Genomic DNA, 20,753 nt, shown 5'->3' with positions numbered 1-20,753 from the left:
TGGTTATACAGTGGATGCAGTGGGTCTGTGCTCTTGACTTTCCTGCAGCTCCAGCAGAGGCTTCATCATGTCCGTTTGCTCCCCCAACAGATGCTTCATCGTGTCTGTTTGCTCTCCCATTAGCCTCAGCAGCACGTCCTGCCGCCTCTCTTCACACTCACTTAATTCTTTCCTGGCCTCTGCCTCTGAATGCCTCCATCATTAAGCTGTGCCCTATCAGTGTGGGAGGACTGCATGAGCTCAGAAAACATGTCATTGCAAGTGCGTTTTTTTCACCTCCTAATCTGCGATAACCTGAGGGATGGAGATGATAGGGGGAGCGTAGAAACATTCTACACTCTATGATTCTAGGGGGACTGCATGGTCACCTGTGCTGCTGAGTTCACCAGCAGGGCTTTTTCTGTGTACCTGGCTAGGGCATTGGAGTTCAAAGTGCTGTCCAGAGCGGTCACAATGGAGCACTCTGGGACAGCTCCCGGAGGCCAATACCATCGATTTGCGTCCGCACTACCCCAAATTCGACCCAGCAAAGTCGATTTTAGCGCTACTCTCCTCGCCGGGGAGGAGTACAGAAGTTGATTTTAAGAGCCTTAAATTTGATCTAACCCTGTAGTGTAGACCAGGCCTAGGGAAAGTCAGTTTCATTTATAAACTCGGGAACTAAAAACTCTGAATGAAGGCAATGATTATGCATTCAGTTCCTTTATACCATCTATTCAGGTTCTTATCGGTTCATAACTGTCTAAATCAGCCAGTTGGGAATAGAGTGGATGTACAGTTCTTGTGTTGAAGTGTTTACTATCAAGCTTACCACACTGTAAACAGTGTCTGGGCTTGCTTATACAAACACTGTAAGACACTGAAGCCTCACCCTTTCCTTAAACTCCACCCATTGCCTACGTGCTGCTTTGGGGTGTTTTCATGAAAAGGAAAAGGATGGGATGAAGCAGGTGCTGTTTCCTAAGGAAAATTAAGAACATCTACTGCTATTTTTCAAATGTTAGTTACGTGTGTTTGCCTGGAATTACAGTATTTTAAAACCACACCAAAAAATCAAGCAATGTTAGAATAACATCAATGCTGTGGCTTTAACCCACAGCAGCAGGAAACTCTGATTGGAAGCTGAAATCCATTCTTAATTCTGACTCTCATCTGATAGGGTATGCAAAATCGGCCACTGGACCAAGGATCCCTTTAGGGGCCCAAATCAGCTGCAGTACTTAGACATGACATGCTGAGACAGAGTGAACATTTCAACCTTAAAGTTATGACTCCTATGGATTTAATGCTGATCCTTAAGAGTGATATGTAAATCTTTAAAAAAATGTTAAAAAGTACATTAATATTACCCCCTGTTGTGCAATATTATGGCACAGTCGGTGAGTTTCAGCTGGAAGCGAAGTTAGTCACAACCTTTATATTTTGTGCTTCTTACACCACTCACTACTAGTATAATAGACTTGAAAAATGACACTTATGGGTTTTAAAAAAAGCTCTTTTTAGATTAACTCTGTACAGTAGGACTAAAATGCAACAAGAACCCCAATCCCATAATGTACTTTGAGCATGTGAATAGCCACACTCACTTCAGGGTGACTATTCATGTTTAAAGTTACGTATGTGCTTAAGTGCTTTGCTAGCCTGGAGCCATAGGTACTAGCTTGACAGGAGAAAGCATATGAAAACAGTGCCAATGAAAATGTTTAAAACTCTCTAAATTATTCCTAGAATAGTTTTTCTGTGACAGATACAGACTGTATGGTGGAGTGGTGTACTAATGATCCTATTGGCACGTTTAGGATGACCTGCATAATTCACTCATGGCTCTGCAACTCTTGAAGAATATGTCCATCTCAAACTCATACAAATTAAATCCTTATGCCATACCATCATATATTTCATACTAGAATACATGATATGCAATAAAACTTTCATGTGTTGAGCTGTTGGTATAACAAGTTCTGCAACAGGCAATGGAAACAGTTCGCTCCTGGATTCATACTGGACTCCCCACTCATCCACCCAACCCCTTTAGAGTGGGGTTCCATGTTTGAAGATCTGCTACAGTGTTCTGCCATTGTCCAAGATGCTTCCTATTTCAATCCAAGTTTCAGTTTCTATATAATCTTTCTTATTTGTGGTTCTCATTGCTTCCCACTCTTAAAGGAACTGGCTGGAAGGATCAGGAAAGGCTCTGGCAGTTGGAACACACCTTCCACACATCTACAAAAACTCTAAAGGATCAAAATTCTTAGGAGCTAGGGGGATTCCTGCATGGCCTTGCCCTGTGGAAGCATAAGAGCCACAAGGGCAAATCTTGTGTATATGGAATCTTTCAAGGAGGAATGTTGGTGTGCCAGCAACAGCCAGTTATTATTGCTATTATTTATACACAGTCATAGGTGTTACATACCCTGAGCTACTTTGGTCTGCAAATGCCTAGCAGAACTGAGTGTCTGTGCAAAACTGTTATTTTGCTTCTATGAATGTGCTTGTTTTTTTAATTTTACTAATTTACAGATTTGGATGTTGTGATTATGTGAACAGAACAATCAAAGCACTGACCGCCAAAACCAAATCTTTTAACAGGATTACACTCTAGCTAAATAAATGTAATAGGCTGGTAAGTAATATATTCTGACTGTCCCCAAATTAAGAGGGAGGGGAATTCAGCACATTAATAACTTAGGCTATGTCTACACTACAGCTTATGTTGGTATAATTTATGTTGTTCAGGTGGATGAATACATAAAGCTTAAATTAGAGAGCTTGCAGTGGCTCTGAAAATAAGATTAATATACTAACTTACATTTTCATATTGCTTTCCGTTCAGAAGGATCCCAAAATACTGTATAAACTCAAAGTGATATGCAAACTATAAACAGGGATCATTTAACTCACCTCTGAACTTAAATTATCTCTGGGTAGAACACAACAGCTGTTTGACTGCAGACAGGAACACCACACAACAATTTATGACGGGAAGCGAGGAAATCTTATCTAATTGAAATGCCATGATTAGTGCAAGTTATTAATGTGCTGAATTGCTCCTCATACTGTTATTTGGGGAATATTAGTTGAGTGGTGTGGTGAAACTTACAGTGCTACTGCACTATCCAATCTATGGTTAAATACATATAAATGTATGTCTCCCATCACCATGGTATCTGAATGCCTTACACTCATTTATGAATGTATTCCCATAACCCCTGTGAAGTCAGCTAGTATTATCATTTCTGTTCTGCAGATGGGGAACTGATGCACCACGAGACTAAGTGATTTGACCAAAGTCATACAGGAAACTTGAGGCAAAGCTGAGAACTGAACACAGATCTTGAGTCACAATCTAGTGCCTTAGCTTCAAGATCGTCACCTCTCCTTGGGGACACGCCAAATTCTAGCACCTTTAATGAGCAATGTTCAGTTTTTTAAAACTGTTTTTAATTTAGGAGAGTGATGGGATGTTCTGAAACTAAATAATTTGAGTGAAGAAGAGAAGAAGTGGAGGGATTTAAAATGGTTGGACTGGTTGTTTTCAGCTATTTATAATTAAATGCATTGCTAATATGAGACATGGCTGACAGAGAGCACATTATATACATTCAAATTATAAACTCCTGGAAATATGAGTCTATAAAAACCTGGCTGATCACTTTGGGTATGTCTACATTGCAATGAAAGGCCCATGGCATGGCTGCAGCTGGCCTGGGTCAGCTTACTCAGGCTTGGGGGGATGGGGAGAGGCTCGGGCTGTGGGGCTACAAATTGCAGCATAGCTGTTTGGGCCAGAGCTGAAGCTAGGGCTCTAAGACCCTGCAAGGAGGGAGTCTCCAAGCCCAAACACTGACATTGCAAATTTTGGCCCCACAGCATGAGCCCATGAGCTCAACTTAATTGCAGGCTCTGAGACTCAGTGCCACAAGTTTTTTATTGCAGTGTAGACATACCATTTAAGTCTGATAGACCATGCTTTTTAAAATGTCAGTGGACTCCACTATCAAAGTCAGCCATGAACATACTGCTAACACCTTTAGCTCATTCGTCTTAATCAATCAAGCATTTTTAAGTACCTGTAGCTTGAATTGATAAGCCTTATTTCCTTCTTTCTTAGATATTTATAGGCTCTCAATCACTGTGTATTTAAGGGACAAGTATTTTCATCCTTTCCAAACTTTTTGGCCCGAGGGCCACATCTGAGTATGGAAATTGTATGGTGAGCCATGAATGCTCACAAAATTGGGAGTTGGGGTGGAGGAGAGGGTGAGAGCTCTGGCTGGGGATACGGGCTCCGGGGTGAGGCTGAGAGCTGCGGGGGAGGCACTTGGGGTGGGAGCAGTGTGCAGAGTCCCCTGGCTGCCTGTACGCATAGGAGCCGGAGGAGGGACATGCTGCTGCTTCCAGGAGCCACGCGGAGTGGGGCAAGCCCCGGACCCTGCTCCCCAGCGGGAGCTTGAGGGCCGGACTAAAACATCTGGAGGGCCAGATGCGGCCCCCGGGCCATAGTTTGCCCATCCCTATGCTAGACTGAAGAGCCCTCTATTATCAAATTTCTGTTCCTCATGTAGGTACTTCTAGACAGCGGTCAAAACACCCTTGAACCTTTTCATTGATAAGATAAATAGATTGAGCTCCTTCCTCACATCTTTCACTATAAGGTATCAAGTATCAGAGGGGTAGCCGTGTTAGTCTGGATCTGTAAAAGCAGCTAAGAGTCTTGTGGCACCTTATAGACTAACAGACGTTTTGGAGCACGAGCTTTCGTGGGTGAATACCCACTTCGTCGGATGCATCCGACGAAGTGGGTATTCACCCACGAAAGCTCGTGCTCCAAAACATCTGTTAGTCTATAAGATGCCACAAGACTCTTTGCTACTATAAGGTATGTTTCCCAATAATTAATAATTCTTATGGCTATTCTCTGAATTCTCTCCAATTTTTCTCTCCACTCTGAAACCTCCAATTTTTTGACATCCTTCTTGAAATGTGGACACCAGAACTAGACACGGTATTTCAGTAGCAGTCACACCAGTGCCAAATACAGAAATAATATGAACCGCCCTACTTCTACTTAACATTCCTGTTTATAAATCCAAAGATTACAATAGCCCCTTTAGCTACAGCATTACACTGGAAGCTCACATTCAGCAGATTATCCTCCCAGTCTTTTCAGAATCACTGCTTCCAAGTACTGAGTCCCCCAGCCTCAAAATATGGCCTGCATTCTTGGTTCCAAGATGTAGGACTTTACATTTGGCCGTACTGAAACACATATTGTTTGCTTGCACCCAACTTATCAAGTTATCCAGATTGCTTACTATCAATGACCTATCCTCTTCCTTATTTACCACTGCACCAATTTTTGTGTTATCTGCCAACCTGTTCAGTAATGATTTGTTTTTTTACAGGTTATTGATAAAAAATGTTAAATAGCATAGGGTAAAGAACTTATTGCGGTGGGATCCCACTAGAAACATACCCAACTCAATGATGTTTCTGTTTGCAATTGTGTTTTAAGACCTATCTGTCAACCAGCTTTTAATCCATTTAATTCAGATAGCTCTCCTCAATGCTCACATAGTCCCAAGGCTAGTGTGCACACTTTGCTTGCTATGCTGCAGTTAGTTCTACATTTGTATGTGAAAACTGTCACAACACTAAGGCTATGTCTACACTAGAGGCCTTACAGCAGCACAGCTGTACTGATGCAGCTGCACTGCTGTACAATCTCTCTTGTTGCCGCTCTATGCCAACAGGAGAGCTCTCGCCCATCAACATAATTAAACTACCCCCCAGTGAGCAGCAGTAGCTATGTCAGTGGGAGAAGTGTTCCTGCTGACACAGAGTTGTGCACACTACCACTTATGCCGGAGAAATTCATGTCACTCAGGGATGTGTTTTTTCAGACCCCTGAGCAACATACGTTTTGCTGACATAAGTGGCAGTGTAGTCATGGCCATAACTTCCACAGAGTGAAGTGAGCTGCTTTCCCAGTCTGAAAGGGGTTCACCAGATTTCCCAGCAGAGCTGCAGAGCCACAAGGGGGCAAAGCAAGTCAGGACTGGGGTGTCAGTCCTGCACAGGCAGAATGCATTAGAGCAGTGGTTCTCAACCAGTTCCATACTGCAACATCCCCCGCTTTTTCCTTTCAGAACCATCTCAGAACACCCCTCCTATCTGTCCATGATCTCCCTCTCTTCCACAACAGAGCAAGGGCTGAGTGGTCTCTAACCAACACTTTTTGAGACCCCAGGTGAAGAATCCGGTCTTAGAGTCCTTTTACTCATCTGCTGCATCTCCCCTTAGAATTCCATACAGGAACAAGGCAACATTTGAGCCGTAATATTTTCATGCTATGCAACTGTCACAGCTACCCTGCATACATTTTGCATGTACAATTGTGATACAGTCTGCTTTCAATATAGAACATTAAGAAAGCCCTCAGTGCTCCCCTACATTTGCCTCTGCAGAGTTGACATTGTGGTTGAATTTATGGGTTTGGTTTTCGTTTGGGGTGGTGCTCACAGATTTGTTTCTTGTGATCCCTTCAGATGCACAAATTGATCCAAATCCCTTCTGTCCCGCAGCATCATGCTTCCCTGGCTGACTGGTTGATTGGTTACTATTCTTTCTGTGAGGGAAAGAAAATGAGAAGGAGGGGGGACATTGGAAGGAGGTGAGAGAAGTAGGGGGGACTAGGATTTTAGAAGTCTCCATAACGTTTTCCTTTCAGGAAACACATCCTGGTAACGTCTGACTGCGGTGGCAGTGGCTCTGTTTGTTGCAGTCGGCTACGCCCTGAGGCTCACCAAAAACAGCCACAAAAACAACCATTTCCTTTCTGTTGAGAGACAGAGGGGGAGGGAAAAAAACCCACTTCCTCACAGCAGAGTTTCTCCTCTCCAGTCTCTTTCACTTGCTGCTCTGACAGTGTAAGAGGAACTGGAGAGGAGCAGATTCCTCAGAGCACCTTTGGGATGAAGGCATTCATTTCAAATTTGGCTTGGATTTTAGAATGAAGTTTCCTTCTGTTTGTAGGATGTTCTGATTTTTGTGGCTGAAAAGGCTTTCAGAGGTGGTGCTTCATGACTCGTATGTGAGTCTCTTTCTCCTCTTGCAGCTGCATTCTGAAGAGCTGAGGCATTGTGTCTGCAAGCATTTCAGTCTGTTTTCCCAGGAACAACTCAGGTTTTCCCAATTCAAGACTGGATACTCTCTGGCTTTGCCTTGTCCCACAAGGAATGGACCTCCCTGTTCTTCAGTTCATCACCAGACTGGCTTTGCTCATCCAGGTGCAGGAAGGTGGATAAGGCACAGCTTGGAAGGACAGAGACCTGCAAGCTCTTCTTTGTGCTTGTATTTTATGGAATTCTTCTACCTACCTGACTGTGTTCTTATCTGCTTGGTCAGAAACACCTTAGGAGTTGACTTTGAGAATGAACGGTGATGTTCTCTAGCCCCCCATAACATCATACTGCAGCTGCCTCCTATATCAAGTCCTACTTCAATGTGCTGCAGCTCATCAGGACCTTGGATCTTCTGCAAATAGAGACTGGCAGCAGTCAACAGTCAGATATGACTGTCCAGAAACTGGTAGCCACAGCTGTGTTGGTAGCCCTGGTCTCACTTATTCTTAACAATGCAGCTGCCTTTACTCCCAATTGGGTATACCAGACCCTGGAGGATGGGCGTAAGCGCAGTGTGGGGCTGTGGAAGATGTGCTGGCTGGCAGAGAAGGGAAGAGGAGGTGCAGGCACGGGCACCAGACATGGGCAAGGGGAGGAGCGAGAGTGTGAATCCCTGGGCTGGGGTTCAGAGTCAGCCGGGTTCCAGGAATCTCGTAGCACTGTCAAACGTAAGTCCCATGTTTTGTCTTCTGTGCTTACTTTGGATTATGATTTCTATAGCACCACTGGTGTGGATGGCACTTTTTCCATCAAAGTCCCTGCCGGAGCTTACAGTCTAATGGACTGAAACTGAGAGGTGCTGAGCACCTGCTGAAGTCAATGGGAGTTGTGGGGTTCTCAGCTCATTTCAAGATCAGGCCCCAAATAAACAAGAATAAGGCCAGTTATAAACAAGTCAATAAAAAGTGATGGGTTCTAGAATAAGTATAACATATCTCAAAATCTAACTTATATGAAACTGGGAAAAAAGGCTGTCAAAATGTGCACTAGAAATAATACATCTGGGAACCACAAGTCTAGACCCTTGAGACATCGCCAGTAGCTTCTTTAGTGCTTCTCCCTGTGCCATAACTACTCAACTATAAGGCTCTGCTGCAAGCTCAAACCTTCCTTCTAAAGACAGCAAAACCTTGACCAGGTAGTGGTGGGTTGTTTTTGTTTTAAGTATTTAACTAATAAGAATTCAAAAAGAACTATGCAAAGTCTCCAGACACAGACAATGAATAATACCAGTTTCCATCCTCACTTGTTTTCTGCTGAGGAGAAAAAAAAAGGTCATAAGATCCTGGGTGGATAAAAAAATATAAAATGGAGAAGGGTCATGGTGAAGGAAATATTTATTGTTCTTGATGGAAAAACAGACAGTTAATACTCTGCAAGTGGAACATCCAAATAACTAAATACCACATTTTTGTAAATTCATAGACTCTCCATGGGATGGATTGAATATGTATGGGTTAAACTGTGGTGGGAGCTATTTAAAAGTTTTGGCTAAGACAGAATTTATAAGCCAACTTGCAGAACAGAAACAGCATTATCTGACTAATCAAAAGTGCAGGTCATTAATCATATTTACAACATTAAGATCCTGCTCTCACTTAAGACATAAAAGTAGGACTGGGCTCAATCATCAACATTCAACTCTGCTACAATTAAGCTGCTGACAGAGCTTCACTGCAAACTTCTGTTTTCAGCAGTTCATTTGGCCAGATCATAGAATATCAGGGTTGGAAGGGACCTCAGGAGGTCATCTAGGCCAACCCCCTGCTCAGAGCAGGGCCAATCCCCAGACAGATTTTTGCCCCACATCCCTAAATGGCCCCCCTCAAGGATTGAACTCACAACCCTAGGTTTAGCAGGCCAGTGCTCAAACCACTGTGAGTACTGGGTCTGGAATAAAATTTGATAAACATTCAGAAAAGGGGTGCTTTGGGTCTGTTCATTTTTTAATATAAATTAAACTGTAATTAAATTGCATCCTTTAGTGACAGAAATGAAAAGTGTGAACAGCTGTAAAATTGGTATCACATCGCCTACCTCATAGGATTGTCTACAGGCTTTGTTAATGTTTGATTCATGTTTGTTGAAGTGATTTATGGTCCTTGAAAGGTGTAATTAAGTATAAAGTACTGTTACTACTAAAAGAAGAAAATTAGATGCAGGTGATTTCAGATGAGTTTTTTAATGTTTTAAAATGCATATAGAGTTAATTTTTTAAAATTAAGTTTTGGAGACATCTAGTCCAGAATGTGGACTGTTGCGTTGGCCTTTTCCATGCTTTTTGAGAATTAAAATAAGAAAATGAAGAAGGACTTTTGTTTGTCTTGCAGAACAATGCTTTCCTGTGTACAGACACTAATTTTTTTTTTCAAAAAAATATTCATACTTTTTTAGCACATGTGCCAAGTGTGAGCCTGTACAGACATCACCCACAAATGGAAACCTCCTGAGTTGTTAAAAAAACAGAGACCTGATTTTTTTTTTACATTTTGATCCTTAATGATGTCATAGAACTAATTACAAAAATAATATGCCTATCTGTAATTACATCAGTAGAGTCATTGCACTCCATCAGGTTAACAATCTAAGCTACATCTCCAAAAGAGTAGACACTGTTTATTTAAAAGTGGACATTTTGCACACAAGAGCATGTATAAGCTCTTGGCACGCATGGCATTTTGAAATCACATGCAAATTAGCATGTGAATGTCTTGTTCTGCACCATTTAGAAAATGTGTGACCCTACAAAAGTTTTCATATAAGCATCAGTTCCACTGAGGAATTTTGTAAGCACCAATTTCTCACCTATTAAAGCAAATCTTGACTAAGAATGTCTTGAGTTCAGAAAAGTGCATAAATTATAGCAGGAATAAGTCTAATCATTCATTTTACTTGCAAACAAGCATCCCCAATGGTTTGAATTTAAATAAGGTCCCTTAAGACTCAGGAATCAACTCTTTATCTCACAGGGAACAAGTTTTAGATAAAAAGATCATTTTCAATCTCTATAAAGGGATGTTTTTTAAAAAGGTCATGCAAATCTAATGGTGAAATCTGCCTCATAAGAACTCTTGTAAGCAACAGTCTTACTGAATCATACATTTAAGACAAAGACGCTTTTATGAGGACCTCATTGTCACTATGGGCCTGGTTCTGCATTCATTACATAACAGGCCCTGTATTTGTTTTTATGTTGCTGTAGAGTACAGCTCTAATAGCAATGCATGTATTGTTCTAGTAAGATATATTATTCTCATCTGTTAACTATAGATAAATCACAAACACATACACGCAAACACACTGATCAACCTCTGAATGAGGAAATTCATTCCTTAAAAGTGAAGATGTGGTTTAAAGTTTAATACTTTGGATGATTGAGCATAATTACAATAATCCAAATTAAACTGCATTTCAGTGCCATTTGAAGGCTGACAAATAGAAAACATATGGATCTGTTTAAATAATACAAAAAAGATTACAGCATCTCATATTTATATTGCTTTTTAATATATGCATTATTATTTCATATTTGGAGTTATTTTCCTTGAGAATGAGTGTTTACATATGCTGACAACTTCCATTTCAATACTGTAGTATGTAACTAAGAGCCAAGCGACTAAACTCCTACAAGGTTGTCCAAATCAAACAGGGGAAAGTATGCAGTAATATGTATGTTCACAACACAAGAGCATGGCAAATTCTTCCAAAAACCAGGAGCCATTACAAGACTTTCAAAATATATTCCATTTCACACATCTGGAATTAAAATGTATGTGAATGTGTGTGAGAGAGTCTTTGGGTTAAGTCTAGAAGCAAGAGTAACAAGGGTGATGACGTGGTGGGCATCTGCTATAGACCACCAGACCAGGAGGATGCGGTAGACAAGGCTTTCTTCAGACAACTAACAGAAGTTTCCAGAACACAGGCCCTGGTTCTCATGGGGGACTTCAATCACCCTGACATCTGCTGGGAGAGCAATACAGCAGTGCACAGACAATCCAGGAAGTTTTTGGACAGTGTTGGGGAGAACTTCCTGGTGCAAGTGCTGGAGGAACCAACTAGGGGCTGTGCTCCTCTTGACCTGCTGCTCACAAACAGGGAAGAATTGGTAGGAGAAGTAGAAGTGGGTGGCAATTTGGGCAGCAGTGATTGTGAGATGGTCGAGTTCAGGATCCTAACACAAGGAAGAAAGGAGAGCAGCAGAATATGGACCCTGAACTTCAGAAAAGCAGACTTTGACTCCCTTAGGGAACTGATGGGCAGGATCCCCTGGGAGGCTAATATGAGGGGGAAAGGAGTCCAGGAGAGCCGTCTGTAGTTTAAAGAAGTCTTATTGAGGGTGCAGGAATAAACCATCCCACTGTGCAGAAAGAATAGCAAATATGGCAGGCGACCAGCTTGGTTTAACAGAGAAATCTTTGGTGAGCTTAAACATAAAAAGGAAGCTTGCAAGAAGTGGAAATTTAGACGACTAGGGAGGAGTATAAAAATGTTGCTTGAGCATGCATGGTTGTAATCAGGAAGGCCAAAGCACAATTTTGAATTACAGCTAGCAAGGGATTTGAAGGGTAACAAGAAGGGTTTCTACAGGTATGTTAGCAACAAGAAAGTGGTCAGGGAAAGTGTGGGACCCTTACTGAATGGGGGGGGGGGCAACCTAGTGACAGATGTGGTGGAAAAAGGTGAAGTATTCAATGCTTTTTTTGCCTCAATCTTCACAGACAAGGTCAGCTCCCAGACTGCTGCACTGGGCAGCACAGTATGGGGAGGAGGTGAGCAACCCTCAGTAGTGAAAGAACATGTTAAGGACTACACCTCTACCCCGATATAACGTGACCCGATATAACACGGGTTTGCATACAATGTGGTAAATCTCTGACACGCTGCTCTGAGCAGTGTGTTAAGGGTGCTGGGCCAGGCCGGGGCCGAGGGGTTCAATAAGGGGCAGAGGGTCCTGGGAGCGGTCAGAGGATCCCCCCAGGATCTGGGGAGCAGGAGCTGTGGGAGGGCACTTCTGGGGGCCCTGCAGTCGCAAAGTGGCCCAGGGGATTAGCTGGGGGCCGGGAGTAGCCCGCTCTGCTTCCCTCACCCCAGCCCCAGCTGTGTCACTCGGGGGAGGGGACTTGGGGGAAGGAATCCCCCTGCACTCACCAGCAGTGGTGGAAGCGGTGCAGCCTGGTCCCAGCCCGCTCCACTCCACCAGCTCCCAGCTGCAGCGCTCCGCTTCCCACCGCAGGTGAGTACGGGGGCATCCTTTCCCCAACCTCCCCGCACTCACCTGCGGTGGGAAGTGGAGCGCCGCATCTGGGAGGTGGCAGAGTGGAGCGGGCTGGGGTCGCGTCACTCTGCTTCCTGCCGCTGGTCAGTGCGAAGGGCATCCTTTCCTCAACCTCCCCGCACTCACCGGCGGCGGGAAGCGGAGCACCGCGGCTGGGAGCTGGCGGAGTGGAGTGGACTGGGGCCGGACTGCTCCGCTTCCCGCCACTGCGGGTGAGTGCCTGTCGGGGGGGTGGGGTGGATAGGGGTCAGAGCACTCAGGTGATGGGGGGTTGGGTAGGGGGTGGGGTCCTGGGGATGATTAGGGATGGGGGTCTCTGGAGGGGGCGGTCAGGGAACAAGGAACGGGGGTGGGGCAGAGCAAGTTTGATATAACATAATCTCACCTATAACGCGGTGAGATTTTTTGTTATATTGGGGTGAGGTGTATTTAGAAAAGCTGGAGATGCACAAGTCCATGGGCCAGATGAAATGCATCTGAGGGTGCTGACGGAGGCGGCTGATGTGATTGCAGAGCCATTGGCCATTATCTTTGAAAATTTGTGGCGATCGGGAGAGGTCCCAAATGATTGGAAAAAGGTAAATATAGTGCCTATCTTTATAAAAGGGAACAAGAAGAATCTTTCAGTCCCTAGAAAAATCATTGAGCAGGTCCTCAGGCAATCCATTTTGAAGTACTTGGAAGAGAGGAAAGTGATCAGGAAAAGTCAACATGGATACACTAAGGGCAAGTCATGCCTAACCAACCTGATTGCCTTTTATGATGAGATAACTGGCTTTGTGGATATGGGGAAAGCAGTGGATGTGATATACCTTGACTTTAGCAAAGCTTTTGATATGGTCTCCCACAGTATTCTTGCCAGCAAGTTAAAGAAATATGAATTGGATGAATGGACTATAAGGTGGATAGAAAGCTGGCTAGATTGTTGGGCTCAACGGATAGTGATCAATGGCTTGATGTCTAGTTGGCAGAGTGCCCCAGGGGTCGGTCCTGGGACCGGTTCTGTTCAACATCTTCATTAGTGACCTGGATGATGGGATGGATTGCACCCTCAGCAAGTTTGCGGATGACACTAAGCTGGGGGGAGTGGTAGATACCCTGGAGGGTAGGGATAGGGTCCAGAGTGACCTAGACAAAGTGGAGGATTGGGCCAAAAGAAATCTGATGAGGTTCAACAAGGACAAGTACAGAGTCCTGCACTTAAGACAGAAGAATCGCCTGCCCCAGTCCCAACTCAGCCTGTGGTCCGGACCTGCCACGGCCACGGCAGCACGGCCAGAGGGGCCTGAGCCTTGCTGCGGCCAGATCAGACCCAGCTTGGCCCGGCCCCAGGCACGGCCACAGCAGCCCAGCCCCAGACATGGATGACCTGTGTGGCCTGGACCGACCCCGGAGAGGCTGGGATCCAGCTGTGGTGGTGCTCCCCTGGCCTGGACCCAGGCGCGGCTGGAATGGCCCCCCCGCCCCAGTCCGGACCTGCCGGGGCCAGGGGAGGGGCGCCTATCCTGAAGCCCCAACTCCAGAGCTCCTGTGGTGGGGAGAGGTGCCTCCCGCCCCAGCTTAGGTACTGCTGTGGGGAGAGGGCACTGGGGGGAGTCCTCACTCCCTGAGTAGCCCCAGAGCACCCTCCTGCACTCCAAACCCCTCGTCCCCAGCCCCACCTGAGAGCCCCCACCCCCAGCCAGTGTCCTCATCCCCTGCACCCAGCCCTGAGCCCCTCATCCCTGGCCCCACCTCAGAGCCCACACCCCCAGCTGGAGCCTTCACACCCCTGAACCCTAATCCTCTGACCCAGCCCTGAGCCCCCTCCCACACTCCGAACCCTTTGGCCCCACCCCCACCAGATGAATTTTGTTAACACATCACCTCCATATTGGTGCACATAACAAAATTCATTCCGCATATGGGTGGGAAAAATTAGAGAGAACACTGCTTCTGAGGTTTCTTCCAACCCTAATCTTCTATGATTCTATGAGAGAGAGAAGATCAAGTAAGTTGTGAGTAGGAATGTCAGTGCAGATTAAGTGAAAATAAAATCTTTGTGAATTGGAATGATTCTGAAATGGTGCAACACAACGATAAACCTGGGCAGTGTGGTTTTCTAAGAGAGAGTACGTGGCCATATTCTTTGCCTTGATCTTAACTAAACTCTTTGCTTATGGCCAAGGTTATAAGCACTAGGGTAGGTACACCAGTCTAAAGATCCCTAACATAGACAAGCTTTAGGATTAGTAGTTCAAATTTAAGGGTTTTGCCATAACACTGATCCTATGACTACTGAGAACTCAGATGGCACTTCCCATCTTCAAACCATTTTACAAACAGTGAATTAATCTTCATAACATTACTGTGAGAAAAAGAAGTTAACTGACTTTTCAAAGGTCACAGAGAGATTTAGTGTCAGAGCTGGGATTAGACCTCAAAAGATTCTTCCTCTCAGACCTGTGTTCAGATCACTAAACTTCACCTCAGAAAACAAGTTTTGTGGAGGTGATGTGTTCAGCCACAGGTTGGATGGGGCAGTGAGTGCCTTGCTTGTTCAACAGTTATCGTTGTGGCCATTTAATGATGGGCAGGACAGTTGGATACTGCAGTGATGATGGCCATAAAATAACTGGATGGATAGATATGACTTACTCAGAACGGTAAATCACATTAAATCCTTTCCTGTCCAAAGAATGTTAGCAACATTACGGATCTTCAAGGATAGAGAGGGGTGTAGAGTAGGGTATACTCTGTTTGATTCCTCAGGGCTCCAGAAGACAAAGGAGACCCCAGTGGTGGGAAGCTTTATTTCAAATACAGATGCACATATTAAGAGAGTTCTTTTTTATTGTAGTTCTTACAAGCAAGTATATCCAATGATGGGAAGTGGCACAATATCATGAGTGGCTACATGACATTCATAAGCACTAAATATAAACACCCATCCAGCCTCAATATATGATTTACACAAGCACATTTTCACTATGAAATATGGGGATGATGTCAGGGCACAGCTCAGTGTGGGAATAAGAAACTGAAATCTGTTTACAGAGACAATTCAGACAATGTCACTGTCCATTAGGAATGTCTCTGATGTTTCTGTTTGGACAGTTGCCAGGCATAGACTAGCAGCTGAAGACTATTTTAGACATCTATTACTTGCTCTGCCTACCATTGTATTGCCCCATACAGGCTGAGAGAGGTGGATCACAGTTCTTTGTGAAGTCAGTATGTACCATAAGATCACAAGAAGTCAGGAGCTTCAGATTTATAAAGCTGTCTGAAGACTGACTGAGATATTGTACTTAGACATCATGGGTTCACTGGCTGACAACACCGGAGTGTCAAGGCCCAGATTTAGCTTCTGAGATATAGTCAATATCTAAATAAGGGAAATTATTAATGGAACATCAGGGAGCCAATCTTGCAAACCCTTACACATGCAAATAGTCCTTAATTATGCAAGTTCTGCCACTGAAGTCAGTACAACTCATGTGAGAAAGGATTTGCTAAAGTTGAAAATATAAAAGTCAATATTCATAACGTTAACTCAGGATAACTAAAGTGGTATATCAGAGGGGTAGCCGTGTTAGTCTGGATCGGTAAAAAGCAACAGAGTTCTGTGGCACCTTAAAGTCCAATACATCCGTTAGTCTTTAAGGTGCCACAGGACTCTTTGTTGTTTTTTAAAGTAGTATATGTATTCACATGAGTGCTATGGAGCCAACTTAACATTGCCATTTTAAAAATAGATTTTTCTGACTTTTGTGGATTTAAATTCTCAGTTTAAGGGTGAGATTTCTACAAGAGATTAAGTGATTTAGAAACCTTAGGAAAAATTCCACCCCAAGTGGATTAAAAAAAAAATGCAGAGCATCCTATAAATGCTTAAAACATACAAAACTACTCCAATGAATATATGTTTACACAGTAACCTTGGCATTAGCAGAAGATATACAATTAACTTAAGTTTACTATTAAAACATGCTCACTGCATAAAGGAACATTCTGAGAGTTCAATTCCTGGCATTAAACCGTACACATTTCTCTATGTAGAAACTGATCAGTTTACCCATCCCTCCATTCCAGAAATAACTGGGAGATTTGTTAAAGCTCATACTGCTTCCCTGGTAGGAATGTTGTAAACCTACCAAATTAAATACATAAAGTGTGAAATTGTGACCCCATTGAAGTCAGTGGTAAAATGCCAGTTGACTTTAATAGGGCCAGGATTTCACCCGAACTCTTTATCTTAACATTGCATTAATGTAGTTGCATTGAGCTGCCTTGTTTTCTCTTTCTTTAAAATGAAAAATACAACAGAAGAAAAAGATGTTGGAGAATTTTTTGACTGCATGCAACATTTATTTTACTGCACAACACAGAGCTATCCAAGAGACAAAATAATAAAAATAAAAGATTAATCTTGTGTGTGTAACCTATTCCAGCAAGAAACAGAATCTGAAAGCAGTAGGGCTGTCTGCCTATCTAAAAAATAATCTGATTTTTTCTTTGAGTAGTACACATGTAAGCAACATTCTGGTGCACAAAAGATGCAAAGGTCCTACATACTTCTTTTCATGTGGAAGTCTCCTATCCATGTACTAACCAGAACTAGTTCTACTTGGGTTTTAAAAACAAGAAGAATTAATTAATGTTCAGACCAGTACAGTACAACTCTTTCAAAGCTTCAGCTACTGACTCTTTTGCTGCATCTTTTTATGACTCCAATTATTTAGTTATCCCAGGATGCACTTTTACATAGCCAATATCTGTTTTTGTGTTTCACAATTAGCTTCAAAATATCAGAAACCACTGCCCACTTAATAAGCAGAAAAACTAAGGAGAGTTAATGTGCTGGAAAAGGGAGCCAAGTGTCTGTCAACACTGAAAACCCCCCAGATATCATAGGATCTAATAGCTAGAACAATGGACTGGGAGTTAGGGGTCTAACGGATAGAGTCACAGGTCTAATTCTGGTTCTGCCAATGACTTGCTGTGAACTTGCATAATTAGTCATTTCACCTCTTTGTGTTTCTGTTTCTTACCCTTTGTCTTGTCTATTTAGGCTGTAAACAATTTGGGCAGGGACCACCTCTCACTATGTGTTTGTACAGTGCCCTGCATAATGGGGCCCTGATCTTGTTTAGGGTTACTAGATACTACTATAATATAAATAATTTAATCTAAAAATCTATGTTAAACTAACATTAAAGTTGCAAAGTCAAGCACTCAAAAATTAGGAATTGTCAGAATTAAGGTTGTTCATGCAACCTTAATTTGGCCCACTTGTGATTATGCATTACAATAAAGTCTTTAATTACATGATCATACACTTTTTTTTCCCCCACAGGATCCTTTTTTCATTCAGTGAATAGGTAGTTATTCAGTATTTTTTTTTATCCTTCAGATTAAGTGTGTGGCCCCAGACTTTATTTAATACACACCATACAAACCCTGCACTGAATAAAAAATTAATTTCCTCATGAGTGTTTCATATAGGGGTCTCATCACAGCACTGTAGCTCTTCACAAACATTAATTAATATATCTTCACAACACCTCTGTGAGATGAGGTGATATTACTGTCTCTATTTTACAGGTGGGGAACTGAGACTGAAAGAGATTAAGCCCAAAATTGTAAAAAATGTCCACTAATTTTGGTTGCTCAACTTGGAACACCTAGGGTATGAGTCGTAAGAGTATCTAGCATTTTTATAGGACTTCATATGTTCAGTGCCACTTTCCGCAGCTCCCATTGGCTGGGAACGGCAAATCGTGGCCACAGGGAGCTGAGGGGCTCCATGCCTGCAGATGCTCCAGGTAAACAAAATAACAATGTATTAGATATTCAATTCAATGATTCCACAGAGCTTAAAATCATTAAATTTTGGTGTAGACCTGTTTATAAGCCGACCCCCACTCTTTGATGCGTCACTTTTTAACCAAAAATATTAGGCTTATGAACGAGCATATACGGTACTATTCTGACCTTGATAAGTCAATGTAGAGAACAGGGGAAAAAAACACAAGAAAAAAAATCAGCACAATCTGATTTTTTAATCAGATCATTCTGCCTCATTATTTCAGAACACTGCAAAATTACTGTCTAATATGACTAACCTACATTTGCAGAGCACAAATAGCTCAGGGGATGTCATGTGACATAATCAAACAAAACTGCTGCTCAAGAATAGCAAAATCAAACCAACATTTCTAATCCAGATGGATGTATCTGGTTAGGGAAATGAGGGAGGCGATAAGGAATTTGAGTTTGTTTCATCCTTGGAGTTTGGGTGCTAAACACAGACTGAACTGATCCTGAACTGATCCTTGCAATTGAAATAAAGCAGCTTTGAACATCCCATTGGCTTACTCTGCTCTGGCCTATAGGAGACCCAACTCTGATTTTGTATTAATTCCATTCCTCTCTGATAGTAAATCCAGAGAAATGAGTGGGAACACTTTTCATTGCTCAGCAGTGACCCGCTTATGCTGATTTTGGAGCCATTCAATGCCTATCACGATTGAGTCCTGTTTAGTCCTCAGTGACCAAGCAGACAGGAGAGGAGGGATAGTTCAGTGGTTTGAGCATTGGCCTACTAAACCCAGGGTTGTGAGCTCAATCCTTGAAGGGGCCACTTAGGGAAGCTAGGGCAAAATCAGTACTTGGTCCTGCTAGTGAAGGCAAGGGGCTGGACTCAATGACTTTTCAGGGTCCCTTCCAGCTCTATGAGATAGGTATATTACCATATATATTTATAATTTTTTTCAGGGGGGAGGGATAGCTTAGTGGCTTAAGCATTGGCCTACTAAACCCAGGGTTGTGAGTTCAATCCTTGAGGGGGCCATTTAGGGATTTGGGGCAAAAATCTGTCTGGGGATTGGTCCTGCTTTGAGCAGGGGGTTGGACTAGATGACCTCCTGAGGTCCCTTCCAACCCTAATATTCTATGATTCTGACAGTGGCTGTTAAATGGGATCTTAGAGGATGTAGGAGAGGGGAGGAACAGGAGATTCTCAGGACTCTGCCAGGGATGCACTGGACTGACATAAATCACAACTCACATGCAGAAAGCATATAAAGATGCAATCTTGGTAGCAGAGTAATGAACTCCTTATATGATGTCCAGTCCAATTTCTATTTAGCTTTCAGTCTAGTGTTTGATTAGAACTCCAGATATCATTGGCCCTTAAGTCTGCTCCCCTAACCATTGGAAATTTCCTCAAAACAGTTAACATCAATGGCAGGGTATCAGGGTTCCCTCCCCACTCTCAACTCTGGGGTACAGATGTGGGGACCCGCATCAAGGACCCCCTAAGCTTTTATTTCACCAGCTTAGGTTAAAAACTTCCCCAAGGCACAAATTCCTTTCCTTGTCCTTGGACAGTATTGCTGCCACCACCAAGTGATTTAAACAAACATTCAGGGAGGGGCCACTTGGAGCCCTATCCCCTCCAAAATATTGCCCCAAGCCTCTTGACCTCCTTTCCTGGGGAGGCTTGAGAATAATATATCAAACAATAGGTTAAAGTGAGCACAGACCAAATCCTGCTTTTTAGGACATTGAAAATCAATCAGGTTCTTAAAAGAAGAATTTTATTAAAACAAAAAAGTAAAAGAATCACACCTGCAAAATCAGGATGGAAGATAACTTTACAGGGTAAATAAAAAGATTTAAAATACAGAGGATTCCCCTCTGACTCCGCTTCCGAGTTACAAAACAGGAATAAAATTACCTCTTAGTATAGGGAAAATTCATAAGCTAAAACAAAAGATAATCTAACGCATTTCCTTACGATTACTTACAATTTCTGTAATTTTAGATGTATAGTATCATTTCAGGATCTTGTTAGGAGCTAGTTTACCTGCTTGGTCTCTCTTTTTGTCCCGAGATGGAACCAACAAAGATAGCACAAACAAAACCTCTCCCCTTCCCCCTGATTTGAAAGTATCTTCTTTTCCCATTGGTCCTTCTGGTCAGGTGCCAACTAGGTTAACTGAACTGATTAACCCCTTACAGGTAAGGGGATTCTGTACCTCTGGCCAGGAGGGATTTTATGTTACTGCATACAGTGGGGTTGTTACCCTTCCCTTTATATTTATGACACAGGGCCATAACAGCAGTGAGTTCAGAACAAAAGAAATGGGATGCCCAAAATACCTTTGTCATCCCGATAACCTTAGACAATAGATTTCAGAAGTAAATAGTTATCACAAATGCCACCAGTAATTGTGAGAACATTAAAGTCCTGCGAACCTCATTTTTCAGGAATCATGGCTTATACAAATCCTCCTGAAAAACTG

The 20,753-nt window shown here is 43.0% G+C and overlaps 2 protein-coding genes across 8 annotated transcripts in view; one reads left to right on the top strand and one right to left on the bottom strand.

Annotated features, from left to right (window-relative positions):
• IFT140 (intraflagellar transport 140) overlaps nucleotides 1-20,753 on the bottom strand; it is a 261,963-nt gene that overhangs the window by 30,463 nt on the left and 210,747 nt on the right. The gene's annotated exons all lie outside the window — the stretch shown is intronic.
• Nucleotides 6,926-20,753, top strand: part of TMEM204 (transmembrane protein 204) — a 47,744-nt gene continuing 33,916 nt past the window's right edge. The window contains exon 1 of the mRNA XM_039490908.1: nucleotides 6,926-7,852. Within this exon, the coding sequence (XP_039346842.1) occupies nucleotides 7,573-7,852 (280 nt within the window). The 5' untranslated portion in view covers nucleotides 6,926-7,572. The remainder of the gene's footprint in view (nucleotides 7,853-20,753) is intronic.

This window comes from Mauremys reevesii, linkage group 10 (assembly GCF_016161935.1).
Source record: "Mauremys reevesii isolate NIE-2019 linkage group 10, ASM1616193v1, whole genome shotgun sequence".
Taxonomy (NCBI): domain Eukaryota; kingdom Metazoa; phylum Chordata; order Testudines; family Geoemydidae; genus Mauremys; species Mauremys reevesii.
This window is presented reverse-complemented; position numbering and strand designations above follow the sequence as displayed.